Below are 24317 nucleotides of genomic sequence, written 5' to 3'. Positions count from 1 at the left end.
GAATTGCCTCTGCATACTGCACCCACTCCGTGTAATTTTTCTTATTTAGCTTAGGAATTCCAAAAGCATCAACCAGCTTTGCATTAGCCATTTCTGCTGCTTTAATCAAGCTACGTCACAGTACAGCTTCCAAAAGCACTTGTAAAAAGTACTTTCGCTTTCTCAGCCATCCAAGCCTGTGAGCTTGTGCCTTTATCTATATCGCGGCAAAACGGCTTTAAAAGTACAAAGTCCAGTCATAAAGCCATAAACTAGAAACTGGCAGGCTGCCAGGCTGCTCCGGGCAGCATGAGCACATACCTTCATCAATCAAACTTGACGCGCAGAGCAGATAACGCCAATCCGTTCCTCTGTACCTCTGCCGGCATTCCTCAGTTTGATTCACGTCTTTCTGGGCCCGATAACCAAAATGTTGATATTGCAGAGTCCTTTGCACAACGGAATGACGAACAGTACGTGCCACATGCTTAAAGTTGCTTTATTTTCAGTTCAAAGTGGAGAAATTACAAACATGCATCTTGCCTCTGCTGGAGCAGAGAAGCAACCGTCCTTCTCCTCGGAAATGAACGAACACCGAGAGAACTGTGAAAAACAGGAAACCAGTGTACGTCACATCCAGCTTCCCATTCCCGTGTGAAAACCCAACAGTACTCTGACTGTGGAATGTAAACATTGTCTTGTGACAAGCACTTCGCTGCACAGTGAAGAGAGCTGAAACTAACATCAGATACATCATACCTACATTACAGAAAAGGCGGTCTAAAACAGAAATTTGAATATTGTTTTTCTCCTGTTGTTGTTTATCTCCTGTCTGGCAGGTTACTTGATTGGATTGCCTGGGGAGTCTGGCCATTCTTTTGTAGTGATAAATACTTAGTTCCTGGGCCATGTCACAGGCTCACACCCTATTCAAACACAGACATACCCTTAAGACAGGATTTGTGAAGGAAAAGACAATGAGGAGGCTTTCCCACTTGACCTTGCAGAGAAAACATTTGCTCAGTTTAGGAATCAAAATGGCTTCAGGTCGGTCTTCCTGTGCTGATTTATGTACGTGCGGTTATGAACATTACCATATATCTAAGACCTCAAAATTCCTGTCACAGTACACACTATTGACCTAAATGTGTTTTATCTACTGGTTGATCACATTAGCCCTTTCAATGTTTGAGCACACCTCGAAGGACTGGAAGGTGCTTTTTAGAAGGGCAGTAACAAACAAAAGGCAGCAGCTGGGCTTAAATAATGTTGATAACTGTTTCAAATAACCTGGAGCCCCATAGAAAACAAACAGGGAATCCTTATGGGTAGACTTTGTCCTTAGTGATGGCTTTGGATGGATCTTACAATATATTTGGAAAGTCAGACTCATAATCAGCTTGTGTCTATAATGTCCGTCCAGAATAATTTTGTGAATATAAGCTGTTAGAGCATGACGGCTTGGTTTAAATTAAAGCAGGGGTTGGCAAGGTTTATCTTACCTGGGTCGGATCGGTCCTGCGGAGATCCCTCTGTGGGCCAGATTTTGCGCGTGCACCTGCGATTTTCAACATGTGTGCAGACGCGATTTCCAGCACCGTGGAAGCGAGTTACCACGCTGCACCGGTTTAGCGCAGCGCACAGGCGGGCAACCAGGTTTGGGGGCGGCTCGTGGGCTGGTCAAACAACCTCTGCGGGCCACTTCCTGCCTGTGGGCCTTACATTGCTGACCCCTGAATCAAAGTGTAGATAGACATGCACTGGGACGCGGGTGGCGCTGTGGGTTAAACCACAGAGCCTAGGACTTGCCGATCAGGTCGGCGGCAGTTCGAATCCCCGTGACGGGTTGAGCTCCCGTTGCTCGGTCCCTGCTTCTGCCAACCTAGCAGTTCGAAAGCATATCAAAGTGCAAGTAGATAAATAGGTACCGCTCCGGCGGGAAGGGAAACGGTGTTTCCGTGTGCTGCTCTGGTTCGCCAGAAGTGGCTTAGTCATGCTGGCCACATGACCCGGAAGCTGCACGCCGGCTCCCTCAGCCAGTAAAGCGAGATGAGCACCACAACCCCAGAGTCAGCCACGACTGGACCTAATGGTCAGGGGTCCCTTTACCTTTTAGACATGCACTGAAGTATGCTACTTGGGTAGCTCTTGATGAGACAAAAGGCTTCTAATGTTTACTTAGTCTGAATTGTTCCAGAACTGGGACAGTTTGAGCATCTTCACTTATTAATGGCACTTGTATGCTGCCCCATAACCAAATCTGGTCAGCTCACAATAAATATGTCTCAGCAATTCAAACGCAAAGTCAGACCCCGAACCGTAAAATCAAAAGCAACGTAAACACAGAAGAAGAGAGAGACTCGTACCACAACCCCAAAGTTAAAACGTAGATCTTAATTTTCCAGCTTGCTGCTGGATTCTTCAAACCCATTTTCATGCTTCTAAATTCTGGCCGGATAAATATTAAGCAGTGCAGCGACGGGAATAAGAGGACACACTGCAATTGCTGTCTTCTATCTCCCAGATTAATGTTAATCTACAGGTCTTGGATAAATGTTCAGCAAATAGTCTGGAGGCAGTTAAGTCAAAAGGGAGATGAAGACTGGGAGGAAAGGGCATTAAATAATTCTATGTTAAATACAAATTGCTGGAGACTTAGCCCTGTAATTTGTGTGGGAAGGGAAAAGAATGCTTTGTCCCTGTGGCCGATCTGTACTTCAAATGCTCTCAGGTTGAGGTTGGTTTTGACTGGGTTTTACCTGATGGTGAGAAGGCCGTGAAACAGCAGTCTTATTTCCCATTCCAAGACTAAGATGTGCCATGGGACAGTGGCATGTAGAATCCGGCAAAGGGACAACTTGTTCCCTTGTTTTGGCACTGGGACTAGACTTCACCTGCTGCATAAAGGCAGCAGCTTCTGGATATACTACAAGAGGCTTTGCCATGTACCTGTGCAGATGAAAGCATAACTAGTCAAAGGTACTGGGAATGGCTGTATGCCTCTCCAGCACTGGCAGGTTTCATCAGTCAAGGCACAGGGATTTGGGGGCAGCAGACAGGGCACTTGGGTGCATACAGACATATAATGCTAAGGGTGCATACAGACATATAATTTTAGCAGTGAGCTTGTTGCTGAAGTACATTCCCAACTTTTTAGGAACATTTTTTTTCCTGGATAAAGCTCAAGAGAAACCTGTTTGTCTTGCAGGAGAAGCTAAATCGGCACAGCCGTGACTAGTTAGCTCGTGTCAAGCACAAAGCCAGCAATTCTACTCCTTTTTGCAGTATTTTTAAGGAATTTGCTTAAAAACAGTAACTAGTGAAAGAAAATGATTAGATGCTGCCCTAAAACAAAATACAACAACAACAACAGAATAATAATAACAATAGTTTATACAGCAGTTTCAAAAAATTCATGCTATTCCCCTCCATTGGTTCAGATGTCTCCTGCCATGCTTAACCAGCATTCGTACTTAACCAAGATTTAAAACCTGGGTGTTATGTACTGAGTTGAATAGGATCCTGAATGCAGCAGTCTGATTGGTCCTAGAAAAATAGGATCCAGAATGCAGCGTCTGATTGGTCCTAGAACAATAGGATCCAGAATGCAGCAGTCTGATTGGTCCGCAGGAGCCACCCAATCCAACTCCGGGTAGAAGTGAATCCGCAACCTGATTGGCCTACTGGAGAATCCCAGAATTAGCCAATCACGTGGAGCCCATTGTGTAAATAATGTATATAAAGCAGGCATTTCGGGGAAACTTCCATTCCTCACTACTCTGAGCTGAATAAAGAGCATGAATCCATGCACGACTCCGAGTATATTCCACTGGGTTTGAGGTGGCTTCTGCAGCGATGGAACTAGAACCTTCCGAGCCATATGTTCTCCCAATGAGCTATGGCATCTCCCTTGAGAACTTAAAAACTTCTGGAGGGTGTACTCTAGCATAATTTCATTACCAAAAATACTGCACAGATGTTGGGCTCTGTTTCCTAAAAACTACAGCAAGTTACCAGAGTCGTGGTTTGGGCCTTGGTTCCTAAGGATGCCTGTTTGCTCTTCACACTCTACAGCCCTGTAACTAAGGGGTGGAGAGGCTGTGGCTCTGCAGATGTTGTTGCTCTCTCACCCCCATCAGCCCAAGCCAACATGGTTGGTGCGAGTCGGGAGTCCAACACTTGGCCAGGGGTGAGTCACAGCTTCCCCTCTCATTTTATGGAGAATCAATGAGATGCTGAAACTTGCAGGGAGAGAGAAAGAGTGCTTTTTACCTTCTCAGCATGGCACCATCAGATGTCAAGGAAATAAACAATTATCTGACTTTTAGAAGATATCTGACTTTTAGAAAACATCAGGGAAGTTTTTAATGTTTGATGTTTTAGCGTGTTTTTAATATTCTGTTGGGAGCCGCTCAGAGTGGCTGGGGAAATTACTACAACTACTACTACTACTACTTGTAAAGGCAACCTGTTGACCCCAAACTCACCATATATTCAGACCCATAGTTTTCATCCAATATGGAGAGCTTGAAGTATGGGCTCTGTCACTACTGTATCTAAAATACACTAATACCATAATAGTGTACACAGTAAATTATTTTCCATGCAGAGTTGCATAATATTTATTGCAAGATTTATTTAGAATGATCATCATTGTGCAGCTAGGAAAAAAAACAGTGTAAGGAAAGGCCTTTGTGTGTTGTTTCTTAGTGAGAGACAAATGAACAATTACTACTTTAATCAGGAGTCTCACGTTGGCCATAAGATCTCTCCCACCCCCCACCTCCCAAATCCCATGCTTGGGTGTAAGCGTGTGATTTATTTGCCTCCTGTTTCCATGGTATTATTTCAATCCCTGCCAAGTCTTTCATAGGCTTGTGACTCTTCTGGCCCTGTTGGTTTGGGGGAAAATAGTCTGATGTAACTGATTTGCTATTACAATAATTTCACTGTTTGCTTGCCTCTTCTCCACCCACAAGTGAGTTCAGGCCCAATTCATGTATTTATAGAACATGCTGCATGTTGTTGATACTGAGACTGCTTGCCCAGTGCTTTCAGGAAAGGTTGCCCATCATTGCATTAATCTGAGGTACAGACTACAAAAATCTTGGGCAAGTTCACAGAATTAAAACAGTTTAAATGTGGGTGTTGAGTTGATATAGGTAAGGGTCTCATCTTTTACCTGAAACTGAAGCAGACTAATGTGGGTTTTTAAAAAATAAAATAAAAGCACTCTACCAGCTCTCTTAGTGCTGGCAAAATGGGTACTGATTCATTCATTTTGCATATAAAGACTCATTGCATAATTGTTATCAAGTGTGGAACAGGATTAATACAGTTTTGTCACATTCATTCTGTATCTGTAAAGACGAATTCAGGGTGGCTTACACACGAATTTTAAACTAAACAAAACAGATCATTAGTTACACAAAATAGAATAAAAGCAGTACAGAACCAAAAACAGTAGAAAAACTAAATATACTTAGCAAGATGAACCAAAAACCCCTTTTCACATCCAGAAACAGTCTCAACCAGTCCCAAGAGACTTTAGAAAAAGCTGTGTTTTCACCAGGCACTTGAAAGCATATAGTGGCAAGGCAAGGCAGACCAGATTCCCCCTGGGAAGGGCTTTCATTAAAATTGGGGCCACCACTGAAGAGGCCTTGGTCATTGTGGACCTTTAGTCAGTGAGGGTATCCATAGTAGAACCTCAGAGCAGAGTTGTAATTCTGAGGGGAAACCCCTCTTATTAAAATACGATAACAGCAGGATCCATTTGCTGTAAATTTGTGCATCATCCCTCCAGGAAGGTTTGATTGCTATCTTCAAACAATGTATGTGTACTTGAACGCTCCTTGCGCGGAATCTTTCCTCGCCTGGAATATGGCTGCTTTCATGAAGGCTGAACCTAAAATACTTGAGTCGGGAGCTTGTTCCCAAGAGAAAAGCCGGCCACCAAAACACACCTGTTCCAAACCTCTGTCTGTTGAACAAATGTAAATTGGATGGAGTTAAAAACAACAACAACATATAGTCATACCTTGGTTTTCGAACAGCTTAGTTCTCGAACGTGTTGGCTCCCGAGTGCCACAAACCCAGAAGTGAATGTTCCAGTTTGCGAACTATTTTTGGAAACCGAACATCTGACAGGGCTTCCGCGGCTTCCGATTGGCTGCAGGAGCTTCCTGCAGCCAATCAGAAGCTGCGTTTTGGTTTCTGAATGTTTTGGAAGTTGAACGGACTTCCAGAACGGATCCTGTTTGACTTCTGAGGTACGACTGTGCTTGACTGCTTATTTCTCTGAGCCGCTCTGCAGACTGGATTTTGTTTATACCCTACAACCTTTCTCTTTTTGTTACTGGATGGAATGATGGGGACATGAAGCTGTTCTATCCCTGAGCGTTCTGCTTGCTAAATTGTGCTCGGCAGGGTGAATGGAGCAATTTCCTGTGTTGTATAAAGCTCCCCGTTTTTATCTGTTCCGCTTTTCAAAGCTTACATGGCCTTTTCAGAAGGCAGCTGGCATATCCAGTACAGCCTCGTGGATTTACTTTTTGACCAAGGTCCTTCTGCATGCTGGTATTAATCAGTTAAGATTGTGCACCGTGTAGCAGATTTGCTTGCAAAGAGGCAGAGATTAAGGGGAAATCTTATTTTTCTCTTTGGTTTCCCACGGCAGTCTGCGGGAGCGCCTATGATTTCTCCTCACTTTGAAAATAAAATGCCCTGTTGATCCACAACAGGAAGCCCATGATATGCCCTCGCTCTGGTTACCTTTAGTTAACTATAGTTGCAATACTTTGTCCTTGGGGGTGGCCTTTGAAGACCACGTGGAAGCCGTAGTTGGTTCCAGAATGCAGCTGGTAGATTGATAAGGGCCCAACTCGGTCACCCCAGTTGTTAAAGAAGCTTGGGTTGATTTCCAGGCACAAATCAAAGCGCTTCTGTTTTGCCATACAAGACTTTTAAAAGATTAAGAGTCTGAAATATCTAAAAGGACCGCTTACTCCCATATCAATCTGCCTGAGTATTGAGATAGTGTAGAGAACTTCTTGGGAATCTCCAGTTGTCTAAGGGGAGGTGGATTGCAACTTAGGGGAAAGTGTTTTTCCCCCCAGTAGCAGAACTCCATCTTCCCAGAGAAGCACACTGAGCTCAGGCTTTGTCCGGCTGCAAGAAGACAATAAAAGTCTTCTTGCTCATCCCCCCCCCCCCCGCTTTAGTGTTTATTGCGGCTAACCTGTCAGATGACTGTTGCGGTTGCTCGAGAGTAACCAGGCAGGACTCCAACCTGAGTTTTACAGGCTTTATTTTGGTGCAAACTATTTACAGTGAAGAGCCCCAAAGCTCATGTCTGGCTCAATCGCTAGCAGAATCCGGGAGTGGTCTTTTTTTGTACCTCCCCCAACATAAATGTTTCGTTACCCCCAACCGTCTCCGCCCCTCTCTGCGCCTCAGACTACTGCGCAGGATGGGCGGTGGCAAATGCGTGTTTCCCTCCTCTCCAGCTTGCTCAGGAGCGGTGTTAAGGCTCCCACTAGCATCCTCTGGTCCTTGCACCTCTTCCCCACTGGAGGTGGGGGTTTCCTCCTCCCCGGAAGAAGAACTGCTTCACAAGATTTTCGGAGGCTCCCTGTAACACAACTGCCCTTCTATTTCTCGCCTCTGAGCCGATGGCAGTTCCCTGACATAACCGTTTCTTTTCTTGGTCTGCCACTGTTTTTGAGATGGGTTGCTTTCCGATATAATGCTAAACCACATTGTGGCAACGAGCCTTGGCAAGCTTTGGGCTCCAGTGCTCCCCAATCCCCTCCAGTGCGACCACAAGGAGGCAACTGGGAGGTTCTTTCATCCAAACTGTGGTTAGTGCTATCTATGGGTTAGACCTGTGGCATTCCAGATGATGCTGGCCAATAACTCGCTTCACCCCTGACCATGCTGCCAGGGGGCTGATGAGAATTGCAGCCCAATCAGTGTTTGAAATTAGCCAGGGGCCAGGCATGTTTTGTGATTGGTGCAGGTCCAATTGCGACCTTGTTGAGATCTCTGGATTCCAGGCTGGTTACTGGGGATAGTAGAATGTCACTTAGAGAAGGATCTGAAAGATTTCCTTTGTAGCTTGAATTAGTTTTATTCTGGATTGTTTTATTTGGTGTTTTAATGTGTCGTAAACTGCTTTGAAATTTGTTCATATAATATAAACATAAAGTGGTATGGAAATGGAATGAACAACAACAAATTCCACTGGGGGATGGGTAGGAAAACGACGCATAGACATTCCATTGTGGCGACCGCAGCTTAGGTTTAAGTTGCCATTTGGCAATTAGATTATATTTCTGATTTTCTAACTCTGTTAATGGGCCACAAATTCCTTGCACTTGTTTAGGGGGGAAAGTCCGGACAGGAACCCTAGTTGAAATGGGCGTGTTTCCCTGAACCAGGAGTGGGGAACCTTTGACTTCAAAGATATTACTGAACTGCAGTTCATATCAGCCCTAGTAAGTCTTGCCAATGACCAGGAGTTTCAGTTCATGGATAGTTCTCCACGCCTTCTGTAATGGCTGCATAGCCCTGGAGACAATCCGTCAGACGTCACATTCTGGCTTTGGGCTGGGCTGGAGCCAATAGTGGTCTAACTCACAATTAAATGTGTGTGTGGGGGGCTATCTCCTCTTCTCTCTTTCTGCCACCACTTCCCCCCTTCTTGCCACCTGCATGAAAGTAGCATGTGGTCCTTGTGTTTCAGGTTGTCCTAAACCATAGTTTGTCGACTCCACTCCAAACCATAGTTTGGCTGGGATCCAACATAAAGAGTAAGCACAGTTACTTGAAAACAGAAGGGGAATCTTCTGATCTCTTCACGGTCAAATAAGAGACAAAGAGGGGGAGGGCATGAATTCATTCACATGAATTCTTTGGCTTCTGCAAATAACACAGCTATACAGGTGAAACTTGGAAAATTAGAATATCATGGAAAAGTTAATTTATTTCAGTAATTCAACTTAAAAGGTGAAACTAATGAACTTTTCCATGATATTCTAATTTTCTGAGTTTCACCTGTATAGTAAATTTTGAGTGTGCATTTCCCCACTTAAGAATTCTAACCAAACTAAAGAGTGGGTTGTTAACATTTATATACCTCTACTGTTTTTTTTTTAAAGAGCAGAATGAACACACTAATAACTAATTTAGCCTAGCATGTATGGGAGAAAATCAATTTGAAATTAATGTTGCAGAAATGACTTTGAATTTCTGATACCAGCATGCTTGTAGGGAATGTGAGTATGTGAGAGAGAGAAATCCAGATGTCTCAAGGCAAAGGTTGTCGGACTACCAACAGACATTTGCTCCAGTCAGCATGGCGAATGTTCACATATTATGGGAGTTGGCAGTCTAGCAACATTTGGAGGGTTTACAGCAGGCAGAACAATTGGCAAGCCTTTAAGGTGCCACAAGATTCTCTGCAAGAAAACACGACACATGTACCCCCTGGAAATGTTTGCAAACTAGCGTAGAAATTTGTGACGTTGAGAACAAATGTCAAAGATGCCCACCCCCCAAGTCACTGAAATATTTTGGCAATGAGAATTTCTTCCCCTTTCACTCTCCTTTTTTCCCCCTTCCTTCACATAGTCGGCACCCTCTCAGTAGCACATCTTACTCAAAATACTTAATTTTGCTGACCTTGTCCAAATACCTCGCTTCCTCACTTCTTTGCTGAGTCATGGCCGGATTCCCGTGGAAAATGTGTGCCCGTGTCTGAGCTCTGCTTCATGCAGAAAGAGTCACAACTGCATGAAGTGAGGGCTTGATTCGCAGAAGTTGTTGCTGTTTTGAAAGCTGGCCTGCAGGGAAAAGTAATGGACCTTTCTGCTTCAAGTAGTTGTGCAAAAGCCCTTTTTCCTTTTTGCTTGTGAGGTCATTTGCCATAGGTTTCTGTCCTGAGCCAGTTGTTGTTTTACGTCTTTATAAATGACTTGGATGAAGGAATTGAGGGGATTCTCATCAAATTTGCAGATGACACCAAACTGGGAGGGTTGGCTAATGCTGCAGAAGACAATCAGAATTCAAAATGACCTTAACAGATTGGAGAACTGGGCACAAGCTAACAAAATGAATTTCAGTAGGAACAAATGTAAGGTTCTGCACTTAGGCAGGAAGAACCAGATGCACAAATATAGGATGAGGGACACTTGGCTTACTAGCAGTACATGTGAAGAGATATAGGGGTCTTGGTGGACCTCAAGCTTTAACATGTCAACAGTGTGATGCAGCAGCAAAAAAAAGCTACAGTGGTACCTCGGGTTACATACGCTTCAGGTTACATACGCTTCAGGTTACAGACTCCGCTAAACCAGAAATAGTGCTTCAGGTTAAGAACTTTGCTTCAGGATAAGAACAGAAATCGGGCTCTGGCGGCGCGGCAGCAGCTGGAGGCCCCATTAGCTAAAGTGGTGCTTCAGGTTAAGAACAGTTTCAGGTTAAGAACAGACCTCCGGAACGAATTAAGCACTTAACCCGAGGTAATGCTATTCCCACTGACATATTCCCACTGTAATGCTATTCTAGGTTGCATCAACAGAAGTATAGTTCCCCAGATCAAGGGAAGTAATAGTGCCACTCTTTTCTGCCTTGGTCAGACCACATTTTGAATACTGTGTCCAATTCTGGGCAACTCAATTTAAGAAGGATGTTGACAAGCTGGAACGGGTGTCAAGGAGGGCAGCCAAGATGATCAAGGGTCTGGAAACTAAGCCTTATGAGGAACGCTTGAAGGAGCTGGAAAAGAGGAGCCTGAGAGGAGATAGGATAGCCATCTTCAAATATCTGAAGGGCTGCCACATGGAGGAGGGAGCAGGCTTGTTTTCTTCTGCTCTGGAGGGTAGGACTTGAACCAATGGCTTCAAATTGCAAGATAGGAGATTCTGATTAAACATCTGGAAAAACTTTCTGAAGGTAAGAGCTGGTCACTGGTGGAACAGACTCTCACGAGAGGTGGTGGCCTCTCATTTCCTTGGAGGTTTCCAAGCAGAGGTTGGATGGTCATCTGTCATGGATGCTTTAGCTGAGATTCCTGCAGTGCAGGGGGCTGGACTAGATGACCCTTGGGTCCCTTCCAACTCTGAGATTCTATGATCTTTGGGTGGTGCTTTACTACTTATTGTCTGTAAACTTGGGGGGGGATCCTATTGGAGTGGTGGTTGACTATTTATGGCAAGTTCAAAGCAGGCCAGTCTTCTGGTACGGGTAGATAATACAGCAGGTTCTTTATTTTGTACACTGTTTGTAATCCAGAATGCGGCAGCTAGACTGGTGACTGGGAGCGGCCACCGAGACCACATAACACCAGTCTGGAAAGATCTTCATTGGCTCCCAGTACGTTTCCGAGCACAATTCAAAGTGTTGGTGCTGACCTTTAAAGCCCTAAACAGCCTCAGTCCAGTATACCTGAAGGTCTCCACCCCCATCATTCAGCCCGGACACTGAGGTCCAGCGCCAAGGGCCTTCTGGCAGTTCCCTCGCTGTGAGAAGTGAGGTTACAGGGAACCAGGCAGAGGGCCTTCTTGGTAGCGGTGCCTTCCCTGTGGAACGCCCTCCCAGCAGATGTCAAGGCAATAAACAACTATTTTACTTTTAAAAGGCAACTGAAGGCGGCCCTGTTTAGGGAAGTTTTTAATGTCTGATGCTGTATTGTTTTTAATATTCAGTTGGAAGCTGCCCGGAGTGGCTGAGGAAACCAGGGTATAATATATATATATATATATATATATATATATATGCTTTCGTAGATTTTCACGGGTACAGGAATGCAGGTTTTGGTGTCTTCGGGTGTCTTCCCGTGTAAGAGTCGGGGTGTCTGTGCGACGTTTCGACGAGGTCTCACTCGTCATCTTCAGGCTGGTGCTGAAGCCGAAAGCACCAGCCTGAAGATGACGAGTGAGACCTCGTCGAAACGTCGCACAGACACCCCGACTCTTACACGGGAAGACACCCGAAGACACCAAAACCTGCATATATATATATATATATATATTTGCTTTCGTAGATTTTCACGGGTACAGGAATGCAGGTTTTGGTGTCTTCGGGTGTCTTCCCGTGTAAGAGTCGGGGTGTCTGTGCGACGTTTCGACGAGGTCTCACTCGTCATCTTCAGGCTGGTGCTTTCGGCTTCTTGTTACTGGAACAGAGCAGAATCTGGTGTTTGAGTTCCTATAAATACTGTTGAGGGGTGTGGTGTATAGCCTCCAACGTTCTGGGCAGAGAGGAAGTTCCTAGATTAGTGTGCCTTTTCTTCTTTTGTTCCTTAATTACTTGAGGGATATCTTGAGTGATTTCATGAGTGATATTTTGAATACCACTGGGTGGGTCATTAAGTGTAGATTAGTTGCTAAAGCTTTCGTGTCTTGACCTCTTGAGCTTGTGAAGAGTTTTTCTGAGAAGATGGCTGTGCTGCATTTAGTTGTGCTCTGGCTTGGCTTCGTGTATAGGGGCGAGCTGTGGTTTTGTGCTTTGTGCCAGCCAGATCTGTGTAGGGATTGCAGGGGGGTGCAGCATCCGGAGGTGCCACTATAGAAACACCCCCCAAACACCAAGACACAGAAGAAAACAATGGCATGGCCCTCCTTCCTTATATCAAGGGCACTACAGACAAAATCAGCAAAATCCTCCATAAACACAATATCAAAACAGCCTTCTGCACCAACCAAAAAATAGCCAATATCCTCAGAAACCCAAAAGACAAAATCCAGCTGGAAAACCAAGGGGTCTATGAAATACCCTGCAAAGTCTGCCCAGCCACGTACATTGGACAAACAAACAGACGAATAAATGCACGTATCGCAGAACACAAGAATGCCGTCAAAAAAGAAGAAAAAACTTCCTCTCTTTTCCAACACATGAAAGAAACAGGACACGAAATTAATTTTGCAGATTCCAAATTGCTCTTTAACATGGAACATCACCACAAGAGAATAATCATGGAAGCCATCGAGATAGAGAAACACCCTCACAACATGAACAAGCGTGACGACACGTCCCGCCTGCCAGACATCTGGAAATTAGCCCTCCCCACAAAAACCGACACCAGAACCAGAGGCACACAGAACGCCGTCACCAATCAACCACACCAGACCCAAACCCAGACCCTCTCCACAGACATATTACAGACTCCATCCAGTAGCCAAACTATAGTGGCACCTCCGGATGCTGCACCCCCCTGCAATCCCTACACAGATCTGGCTGGCACAAAGCACAAAACCACAGCTCGCCCCTATACACGAAGCCAAGCCAGAGCACAACTAAATGCAGCACAGCCATCTTCTCAGAAAAACTCTTCACAAGCTCAAGAGGTCAAGACACGAAAGCTTTAGCAACTAATCTACACTTAATGACCCACCCAGTGGTATTCAAAATATCACTCATGAAATCACTCAAGATATCCCTCAAGTAATTAAGGAACAAAAGAAGAAAAGGCACACTAATCTAGGAACTTCCTCTCTGCCCAGAACGTTGGAGGCTATACACCACACCCCTCAACAGTATTTATAGGAACTCAAACACCAGATTCTGCTCTGTTCCAGTAACAAGAAGCCGAAAGCACCAGCCTGAAGATGACGAGTGAGACCTCGTCGAAACGTCGCACAGACACCCCGACTCTTACACGGGAAGACACCCGAAGACACCAAAACCTGCATATATATATATATATATAATTTTATTATATTGCAGGAATAATTTTTATTTTTCAAAATTTACAAATTATTTCCACTTTGGTAACTCGGTTTAACATGTAAAGGGAAAAAGAACAAAGCGTTTGCTTGGAGAAGCAATGGTAAAGGGAAGAAGTGAAAGGGGTAGGGGTGAGATTTAAGGCTTGCCCAGGGCAGAACACCAGAGCATATTACTAAACTAAGCAAATCTGAATGTTGTGCTTCCCTCCTATTTCCTTTTACTTCTCCCAGTCCTCTCTCTCTTCCCTCACATAATGAACGATATAACTGATCTGTTAAAAGGACTCGATGAGCTGAAAAGAGAGGCAATGTATGTACCGTACTTTTGCAACCCAAGAAAATATTTAAGAAAAACAATTGAAACAAATAAACAAAGGGAAAACTGTTGGTACCTAGCCATCCTTTCAGGGCCTTAAAGCAAGAGATTTGTTCTCCTCCTCCTAGGATTTGAGAATGTGTTTGTTCTCTTGCTGAAGTGGGGGCATTGATGAGGATGACGACAGTAACAGCAGACTAACATGTAGGCATCAACTTGTTGTCTACATCATTTTTTAAAAAAACAACTACAGCTTGTGAGGAATAGGCAAACATAATATTTCCCTGACATACATGGTAATAAAGCCAACCGGCTCCTGGCATTGGGTCTGTCTCGACGTCATGGCTGCTGCAGCTGCCGCCTTTGTCTTTGAGCAAGGCGCGTGTTGTTCTCGTAGGCCCTTTGTTGCGATCCCTTAGAAGAGAAAGTACCATAAATGTATTTTCAAAGCAAGTCACCAACAGATCCTTGTGAAGCAAACAGTACAGAGCTGTTGGTTCATCTGGCTCTGGAAGGGACTGCCTGTTGGTACTGTAGCCTATCTCAGCGGCCCTCCATACCCTGTTTTGTGGCCCCCTGGATGAAGAGGGTAGGAAAGGAAGGTGGGGAAATAGGTGTGCTCATTTGAGGAAGCGATGAAGGTGTCTATTATCATTGCAGAGAAAACCTGTAGAGAAAATCAGTGCTTGGCATATTGTTGTGGTCGGTTGTGCACCAGTTCGGCCAAATCGCATTTCCTAGTCCAGCCTACTTTACAGAGTGATTGTGACACGACACTTGCAAAATCACTTGTGGTTGGATTCATTGGCCCTGGGAATTTCCCTCACTTCTATGGTGATCTGTACTCTGCTTGGGTGGGGTAGAGTGTTCATTGGGTAGAAGTGTTCTTGTTGAAGCCTTGCCAGCTTCCAGCAGCTGACTTTTAATTAAAAAAAACAAACATATGGGCTTGCAAAACACAGCGCACCAAGAGTGTTGCTTATGCTTGTGACTGATTTAACACAAATGAATCATAAGAAGTCCTAAGTATTAAAGGCTTGCAAACCTGCTGAAGCTGAGTCATTCTGCTGGTGACTGGTCTTCCTCCACTCTCTTGAGTAGCATTCAACTTCGCACTATGTCTGTGTTGCAATAGGGTGACTTGTGGGTCATAAGTCTATGTCACATGGAGGAGACGGTAGCTCATTCATTTTGAAAACTGAAATATACTTGGAGTCCTTCAGTGATTTCATGCTCTTTATTGCAGCTTGTAAAACAGTGATTGAATTGCGCCCCAAACATCAGCCTTTTATATACATTATTTACACATTGAGTCCCGTCTGATTGGCTGATTCTGCTTCCTTCCTGGAGCCTGATTGGTCTTTTCCTGCAGGCCAATCAGTAGAATGCCAATCAGTTGTTGCATTCTACGATCCTACCAGCCTAATAGGCTGGTTAACTTCCTCCTGGAGCCTGATTGGTCTTCTCCTGCAAGCCAATCAGTTGTTGCGTTCTAGGATCCTACCTGCCTGTTGTTCTAGGATCCAAGCTTACAAGGGTAAAGGGACCCCTGACCATTAGGTCCAGTTGTGGCCGACTCTGGGATTGCGGTGCTCATCTTGCTTTATTGGCCGAGGGAGCCGGCATACAGCTTCTGGGTCATGTGGCCAGCATGACTAAGCCGCTTCTGGCGAACCAGAGCAGTGCACGGAAATGCCGTTTACCTTCCCGCTGGAGCAGTACCTATTTTTCTACTTGCACTTTGACGTACTTTCGAACTGCTAGGTTGGCAGGAGCAGGGATCCAAGCTTAGTACATAACAAAAATGCATTTATCCAAGGATAGCTTCAGGTTTTATGTGTGTCCCTGACCCAAGAGTAGTCAGATATTATTAGGACTTCTGCTTTCAGTGGCTTATTGCTTTTTGGTTTTTTTAAATTAAAAATGCAGTGAAATGGCGACATACAAATTCAATAAAACAGAGAATACAGCACAAAGCAATATGTAGTGTAACAATGGCAGCAGTGTTAGAAATGGAGATAGGAAAGCTAGGAGCTAAATGGCCCTTAAACCTAGGTTATGGGCGCAACAACAGAATGTCTAGGTGCGCTTTTTTAATAACAAGAATACAAAGCTGACAATGAACAAACTGTACCTAAAATCTTACGTTCATTATTCACATGGTCTAGTCCTTCGCCTCCCCCCTCCCCCAATATTCTGAAGAGGGTCTCTTCTCCAGTCTTTAGAGTAGCTGGAAGTGGGGAGGCAAAAAAAGGTCCTCTTTTCCTTCCACTCTGCAGTATTAATCTGAAATCTTAGGCACAGTACAGTGGTACCTCGGGTTAAGTACTTAATTCGTTCTGGAGGTCCGTACTTAACCTGAAACTGTTCGTAACCTGAAGCACCACTTTAGCTAATGGGGCCTCCTGCTGCCGCTGCACCGCCGGAGCACAATTTCTGTTCTCATCCTGAAGCAAAGTTCTTAACCCGAGGTACTATTTCTGGGTTAGTGGAGTCTGTAGCCTGAAGCATATGTAACCTGAAGCGTATGTAATCCGAGGTACCACTGTACTGCGCCCAGAGCTAAAAAACGGCTTGCACTAATGAAATTCCCATTTTGGTCCATACAGATTTGTAAAGGATGGCTTTTTAGGGCGGTATCGACCACACACACATCTCTCTACATGGGTTTTGAGAATGGGAACCTGAAGTAACTTACGCTGAATTTCAACCACTTGCCTGTCCCTGTGGAGGACTGTATTGATTTTTAAGGTGATATTTCTTTAAAAGGAAAGGTGGGGAAGAGAATGTCGGTACTGTGAAAGTTCCTTTTAAAGCTTGAGAGTGGCAGTTTGTTTTCTTTCTCTTGTTAGCTGGGCACAGAGGAGTGGAGAAACAGGGAGCCAATATACAGTGGTGCCTCGCAAGACGAAATTAATTCGTTCTGCGAGTCTCTTCGTCTTGCGGTTTTTTCGTCTTGCGAAGCACGGCTATTAGCGGCTTAGCGGCTATTAACGGCTTAGCGGCTTTAAGAAAAAGGAAACAAACTCGCAAGAACTCGCAAGACGTTTCGTCTTGCGAAGCAAGCCCATAGGGAAATTCGTCTTGCGGAACGACTCAAAAATCTTTCGTCTTGCGAGGCATTCGTCTTGCGAGGCATTTCGTCTTGCGAGGTACCACTGTACGAGCAAAGATCATCTGGAAATAGTGGGGGGCAAGAGATCTCAGTAACTTTGCAGGGCGGCCTCTGGAAGGACACAGAAGCCTTCGCACACAAAGCCTTGCTGCTAAAGTTGTATTTTTGCCCAGGCAGTGAATTGCTTTGCTTTGTTTTTTTAAGGAGTTATGAAGGAAAGCAGATCAAACGGACAGATTAGTGGTCCAAGTTGTGGACTCAGTGGAATTTGTGCCAGGCATTGAACAAACAACTCACCAAGGTGCTTGAAGGAGTTTTGCAGCTGAAGGATATGAAGAGCTGTGGATATATAGCGAGGGATGAATGTAAGTAAGGGAAGCTGACATCTGGGTCGGTGGGAACACAAATTAATGGGTCCTCCGCTTTCACCGGAAGGGTTGTGATAAGGTTTTGAGCCAGATGGCTTGCAGAGAACCTTTCTCTAAACAGGATTGCGTGCGCCTCGAATCAGTAACACATTTGCCATCAACTTCAGAAGCTGAGTGATTAATTCTGGCATAATTAGTAAGAGTACAGATGAGAGTGGAGATCCCAGTATGGTGTTGTGGTTAGAGTGTTGGACTGGGACCTAGGAGACTAGGGTTTGAATCCGCCCTCGGCCATGAAGTTCACTGGGTGACCTTGGACCCGTCACTAGCTCCCAGCCTAATCTCCCTCATAGGGTTGTTGTAGGGATTAAATGAGGAGCTGGAGAACGATGCAAACTACCTTGAACGCCTATGGAGGAACAAGGTGGGACATTAAACAAACAAACAACAAGGAAAGAAATGGTCACATGGTAAACTGTTCACCTATGACACAAGTATGATATTCTGTCTTGTGCAACTTAAATTCAGTTTTCCACATTTCTGCAGCAATTCGTGATTCTTATAAAAACAATGCTTATGAAAATTCTCCATAAGAAGACTTTGTGTTTTAGTTGTATCTCCCCCACCCCAGCTAACTAGAGATGGTGAAGTCTTCATTTGACTAGCAGAATCACAAGCTGAATATTTCGGCTGTAAAACTATAAAACCGGCAATTATTTTCCTGTAGCACAATGTGTTCTCTAAAATGTTTTCTTTTGAATTAGGAATGCTTCCACATTTCTTTGTGTAAGCCCAAAGATGGTCCACTAAGTGTTCTTTTGGCAAGGAATTCTTTTGTGTACAGAATTGATGCCATAATCTCAATTATTTGTATTGCAGTAGTGATGTTTTACAGAGGTGCTACTGTAATGCACATTTGTAGATTTTATCTTGTGAACTTCCTTGAGATCTTTTGAAGAAGGGTGATATATAATACTAACAACAACTTATTTGCTAAATTTCACTAATTTAGTATGCATCAATATTTTTTCCATTTAGTATATTAATGGGAAATTCATTTATTATCAGGTAACTAACACTATATTTGCAAGTAATAAATGAAACCATGTTAAACTGTTAACAAAACAACAACTACAGTATACTTTTGGAAAGATGTGGTGCAAAGGATGTGCCTAGACAATAGACTTTGTGCTAGTTAAAATACTGTATGAATTTAAAAAACGACGGGGCAGAAATCCAAGGACTGAAATAGTTTGAATTCTCAAAGTCTTAAGACTATCTAAATGGTTGTTGGGGAACTAAAGTGCTGAAGAATAGTACAAAATGTGTTATTGTTGCAGCGCTCATTTTGCTTCCACAAGTGGATCAAAATTGGTCACATTTGAAAGAGGCTTTGTAATGCTCAGTATTTATAGTGCTCGGTTGTGTGTGTTCAATTGTGTTTTGTAAATACCCTTTTACTAGCAGCCTTGAATTTGGCGTTGCTTGGGAATTCTAAGGAATGAAAAACTAAGTGCAGTTTTGAGAGGTTTAGTTTGCCGTCTTGATTCAAAATGGTGTCCTCTTATAATCAGCCATAGATCAAAACCTGCTCCTTGATCTCAGGAATGTGGCTACAGTGTCTTAAGACATCTCTAAACGCAAAGAGAACTGACAACTTTTCAAAATATATAGTCTATCTATCTATCTATCTATCTATCTATCTATGATAGTTGCCACTTTTCTTTTTCTAACGAAGTCTTCAGCAGTGATTCTCTGGTGAGACTTCCAAGCCCTGATTTACTTGCCTAGCCTGTCCTTCCATTTTTTAATAGGTACTATAAATAACAAAGACTGTTTGGACAATTAAATATTTCAACATAGTCATTTGTGGTGGTGGAGTCAGCTGGGCTGATTTGCAAGTCTCCTGGGCTTGTGGAAGTTGCTTTTTTCATTAGGCAGGAGTGCCATTTTGGACTTACAGTGGTACCTTGGGTTACATACGCTTCAGGTTACAGATGCTTCAGGTTACAGATTCCACTAACCCAGAAAGAGTGCTTCAGCTTAAGAACTTTGCTTCAGGATGAGAACAGAAATTGTGCTCCGGCGGTGCAGTGGCAGTGGGAGGCCCCATTAGCTAAAGTGGTGCTTCAGGTTAAGAACGGACCTCCGGAACGAATTAAGTACTTAACCCGAGGTACCGCTGTACTTTTTTTGGGTTGAGGAAAACATTCCTCCATTCAGTGAGTGCCCTGAAAAGTGATAGTGAGACAACTCATCTTCAGTCTGGGGTGACCTCCATGCATAGACAGAGTTTTTGAAGTGGTGTGCAAAACTAGGAGCTTCTACTTGTGATTAGAAAATGTCTGAAATTCCCAGGTGTCAGAAAAGGTTATTTATGTATGCAGCAACTGCGGCCCGTGTTTTGATAGCCCCCAAATGGAAAGTGAGCAAGGTCCCAACTAGAGAGTAATGGCAAATTAAGTTGACGGAATATGCATGACTTGCAGATTTAACATATAGAATAAGAGAGCGAGAAGAACATACCTTTAAAGAAGATTGGAAAACATTTATTGGAATAGATGGAAAATAACTGTATACAGCTGAAAACGCTGGCATCATTAAGATAAATTCAACAGAGTGAATAATTTTTGATGGATATAGAAGTGGAAAAATTGATTTGAATGGTTATAGTAAAATATGCAGGGATGTATGATATGTAAAATGAACCATGGAAAGAGAAGGGAAGTCACTGGTTTGTAAAATGTTTATTTGAAATTGTAAAACAGAAAACTTAATAAAAAATATTACTTTTAAAAAAGAAGATGTCTGAGCATGCACAGAGAATTGCAACAGACTTTAAGCAGGAAAACCCACATAAAGCCCAGATAATGCGTGAATATGCCCATAGTTTTAAGTTGGTGGTGATGCTCTTTCCTCCTGTCGTACACAATCTGGGATTGTGCCACGCAATGTGGAGACAGGCAGTGCCATGCGGGTGCTACTGAAATCAAATTTTTAATGCAATTTTCCAGTTACTTAGAACAAGAGCTGGGTCTCAAACTAAACTGTGTATAATTTTGGAAACTTAATTAAAAAAAAATTTAAACTTTGTGAAAATGTAAGAGTACTTTCATGATGTTGTTGTTGTTTAAAAAAGGAAAAGCTCTCACCCCAGGGTTAGCCAGTGTGGTGCCCTCCATATCTTTTGGGACTCCCAGGACCCATCAGCCCCTAGCCAGCTTAGCAAAAGGTTAAGGATGATGGGAGTTGTAGTCTCAATATCACCTAGAGGGCACCACTTTGGCTGCCTCCCCCCAACTCTTCCAAAGGTGTACCATCTCCATGAGGATGCCTGTGACACAATTCTTTATTTATTTCACAAAATCTATGCACTTCTTGATGTGTTTTTTTCCCCAAAAAAGCATCAGAGCAATTTACAAAATAAAATTGAGAAGAAATTTGCAACTGTACTTTAAAACATAACAAAAGTTGAAATGCTAAAATGGATTAAAATTAGCTTGGATTTCTAAGCATCTGGGTAAGCTTGCCTAAACGAGAATGTGTTTAGCAGACGTCGAAATAAAAACAGCGTAGGTGCCTGCTCGGTCTCAATCAGGGGTTCAAAGTTCCACACTTGAACGATCAAGTTCTTACAAATGCGAAATGGCCATTCTGTGGCACCCTTAGCAGTGCCAAGTCCACCGATCAAAGCAGCCGAGTGGGCACATTTGGGGTAAGGCGATCTCACAGGGTAAACTGGTCCCAAGTTGTTATGGTGAGTAACAGGTTCTGCTTGTGTGAACATACACTGGTAGTTGCAATCAAGGCGGAGCAAATCAAAACCTTACGGCGTGCCTCTCATTTCTGTCAAAAGAAGGTTGTAAAGCTGGGGGGTAGGTTTTTTCTCTCCCCAAATTCTGTCGGTCTAGAACAGGGGTCAGCAAACTTTTTCAGCAGGGGGCCGGTCCACTTTCCCTCAGACCTTGTGGGGGGGCAGGACTATATTTTTTTGGGGGGGGATGAATGAATGCCCCACAAATAACCAAGAGATGCATTTAAAATAAAAGCGCACATTCTACTCAAGTAAAAACACGCTGATTCCTGGACCATCCGCGGACCGGATTTAGAAGGCGATTGGGTCAGATCCGGCCCCCGGGCCTTAGTTTGCCTACCCATGGTGAGCTGGCATGGATCAAGTGATCTGTGTGAGTCTTGCTTTGTTAAGGAGCAGGATCAAATCACCCCCCTCGTCCTCCTCCATTGTGAAACTGCCTGGCCCAGGTTGCACAGCTGTGCACTTTGGGTCTGGATTTTCTGCTTGGACTACAAACTGCATTATATGGCTGTTGGATTGAGTGGAACTGCTTTGCAGGCAGCTTGTGTGTCTCCCCGAGCCGCATGCTCTCCCCATGGACCCAGGCTTCAATTGTTCTAAACTCAATTGTTGGTAAAATGATTGGGATGACAGAAGGTACTGTGTGCTGAAATTGAGGGACGGACTGAGAAAAGGGAAGCAGCTGGCACAGCAAGCATTCTAACCCCCTTCCCGCTCCTATAAACTTTCCGGGGCGAAATACATTGCTGTCACCTCCGCTAGCACAGCATAGGCTGCTGAGATCATGCAATCAGATCATGCATGGGCACTCTCAATGCACTCAGAAATTGGGCAAAGTAATATACAGTATTTAGCAGAGGAGGGGCAGAATCTTCTGTTGCTTGTCATTCTGGAAGGTGGGAGGAAGGATGAAAAGAGTTGCTGGCTGCTAGACCGGAGTTGTATTGATGAACGAATGTGAAATCTCAGCCAATTGGCGTGTGAATGGAGAATATCTTGATTTAAGGTTGAACTCAACAGCTGTAGATGTAGATTAGAGTTTTTGAGTTCATTGGGGCAGCACGCCGTGTCGTAAAATGTTGTCTTACTACCATGAACTTCCATCAAAGGTGAGGCCCCCTCTTTAACATTAACTGGGGGAAATGACTCCCACAATTCTTAGTTGTGTATTCCAGAGTGAGCACCGTACCTGATGGCTTGACTTCCCTAACCGCTCAGTTGCACTGGGTTCCTTAAATTCTAATTGACCGTGGGATGTGCGGTGATGTTTTCTACTTAGCAGTGGAATCCTATGCATGTCTACACAGAAGTGAGCGCTGCGGAGGTCCATGGGGCTTCCTCCCAGCTCTTTCTAGGATTGCAGTCAAGAGGCAATGGATCCAAGTTCTAACTTGGTTCCTATCATTGCTTTGAGCAGATTAGTCATTGCGTAAGTGCTAATGTCCCGGCATATACTTATATTCTTTATCCACAGTGAATAATAGGTCTGCTGCATTACAAATAATCAGTTTTAAGAATTGGTGTGCGATCTTGGAGCTGGTTTGAACTTCTACAACTGTTTTCAGCCTAGCACTTGGCCCTGTGTGTGCATGCAATGTATTCAATTAAATATGTCGGATGCATTCGTACTGCGTTCCAGGATATCCTCTTTGTTTTAGTTAATGTTAACTTGCTGTAATTACATCCTGTGTTTAACTTGAGGGGAAGGCAGAGTACAGTGACATGCTTACTCTGATTTCTAAAGGCCTTTAGGAAGAAACTGATTTTCTGGATCCATTTCAGTCGGGGTTTAGGCCTGGTTTTGGCACAGAAACTGCTTTGGTCACCCTGTATGATGGCATCTGTTGAGAGAGAGAGAGAAAGAGAAGGGAAACATGTCCCTGTTAATTCTTCTTGACTTTTCAGCGATCTTTCAATACCGTCGACCATGGTATCCTTCTGGAGTGACTATCCGAACTAGGGGCGGGTGGCACTGCTTTGCAGTGGTTCACGGGGAGTGCTTTTCAGCCACGTGGAACGTCTAGTGTGGGGTTCCACGGGGCCTCAATCCTATCCCCTACGCTGCTTAACATCTACATGCAACCACTGGATGGGGTTATCCGGAGGGTTGGCATACATTGTCAGCAGTACGCTGATGACACTCAGCTCTATTTCTTCTATACATCTGCAGATGAGGCGGTGGAAGTGCTGGACTAGTGTCTTGCCTCAGTAATGGACTGGATGAGAGCCAACAAACTGAAACTCAATCCAAATAAGACTGAGGCACTGTTAGTGGTTGGGGGAATGTTCAGGGATGCAGGAGAAGATATATTGTTTGATTATATCCTTTTCCAACTTGTGTTAACAAGTTCCACAATTTAGCACAGTAACATTCCCCTTTTTAAACTTGCAGCGGATGCGTTTGCTCAGGCTCGCTAAAGCCTCTATAATAACTGTTCTGGTATTTTCCCCTTATTCCCTCACAAAAGATAAGACACGACACAGTCTCCTACAAAACTATAAAAAGAGTTTGCTCACATCATTCTGTTCACAATAGGATCCCAGAAGGCAGACTTAGCTTAGAAAAGAAACATATACCTGGAAACTACAGTGGTACCTCGGGTTACATACGCTTCAGGTTACATACGCTTCAGGTTACACACTCCACTAACCCAGAAATAGTGCTTCAGGATAAGAACAGAAATCGGGCTCCAGCGGCGTGGCGGCAGCAGGAAGCCCCATTAGCTAAAGTGGTGCTTCAGGTTAAGAACAGTTTCAGGTTAAGAACGGACCTCCGGAACGAATTAAGTACTTAATCCGAGGTACCACTGTATCTCATAAGAAGACAGTCCCTTTGTCCTCTCTTGACTGGAAGCCAAGAGGGCATCTTTGGCTAAGCAGATCTTGCTTCTTTGATGCATGAAGTCAAAAGAGAGAGATGGCTGCCCTGCCCTGTGTTTTTGTCATTACCTGCACAGGTGAGGCCATACCCACCTCTAGTCACATGCAGAGA

General features: G+C 44.0%; 1 protein-coding gene across 5 annotated transcripts in view; it reads left to right on the top strand.

Moving 5' to 3' along the window:
* Positions 1-24317, top strand: part of TEX2 (testis expressed 2) — a 117428-nt gene that overhangs the window by 31846 nt on the left and 61265 nt on the right. The window contains exon 1 of one of the 5 annotated variants that reach the window (XM_082212403.1): positions 17215-17505. The exons of 3 other annotated variants lie outside the window; for them this stretch is intronic. In XM_082212403.1, coding sequence (XP_082068529.1) covers positions 17472-17505 — 34 coding nt within the window. In that variant the 5' untranslated portion in view covers positions 17215-17471. Of the gene's footprint in view, positions 1-17214; positions 17506-24317 lie in introns of those variants that run through there. One more of the 5 variants, XM_082212402.1, reaches the window with a different exon arrangement.

The sequence above is a fragment of the Podarcis vaucheri genome (genome assembly GCF_965113315.1).
Source record: "Podarcis vaucheri genome assembly, chromosome: 2".
Taxonomy (NCBI): Eukaryota; Metazoa; Chordata; class Lepidosauria; order Squamata; family Lacertidae; genus Podarcis; species Podarcis vaucheri.
This window is presented reverse-complemented; position numbering and strand designations above follow the sequence as displayed.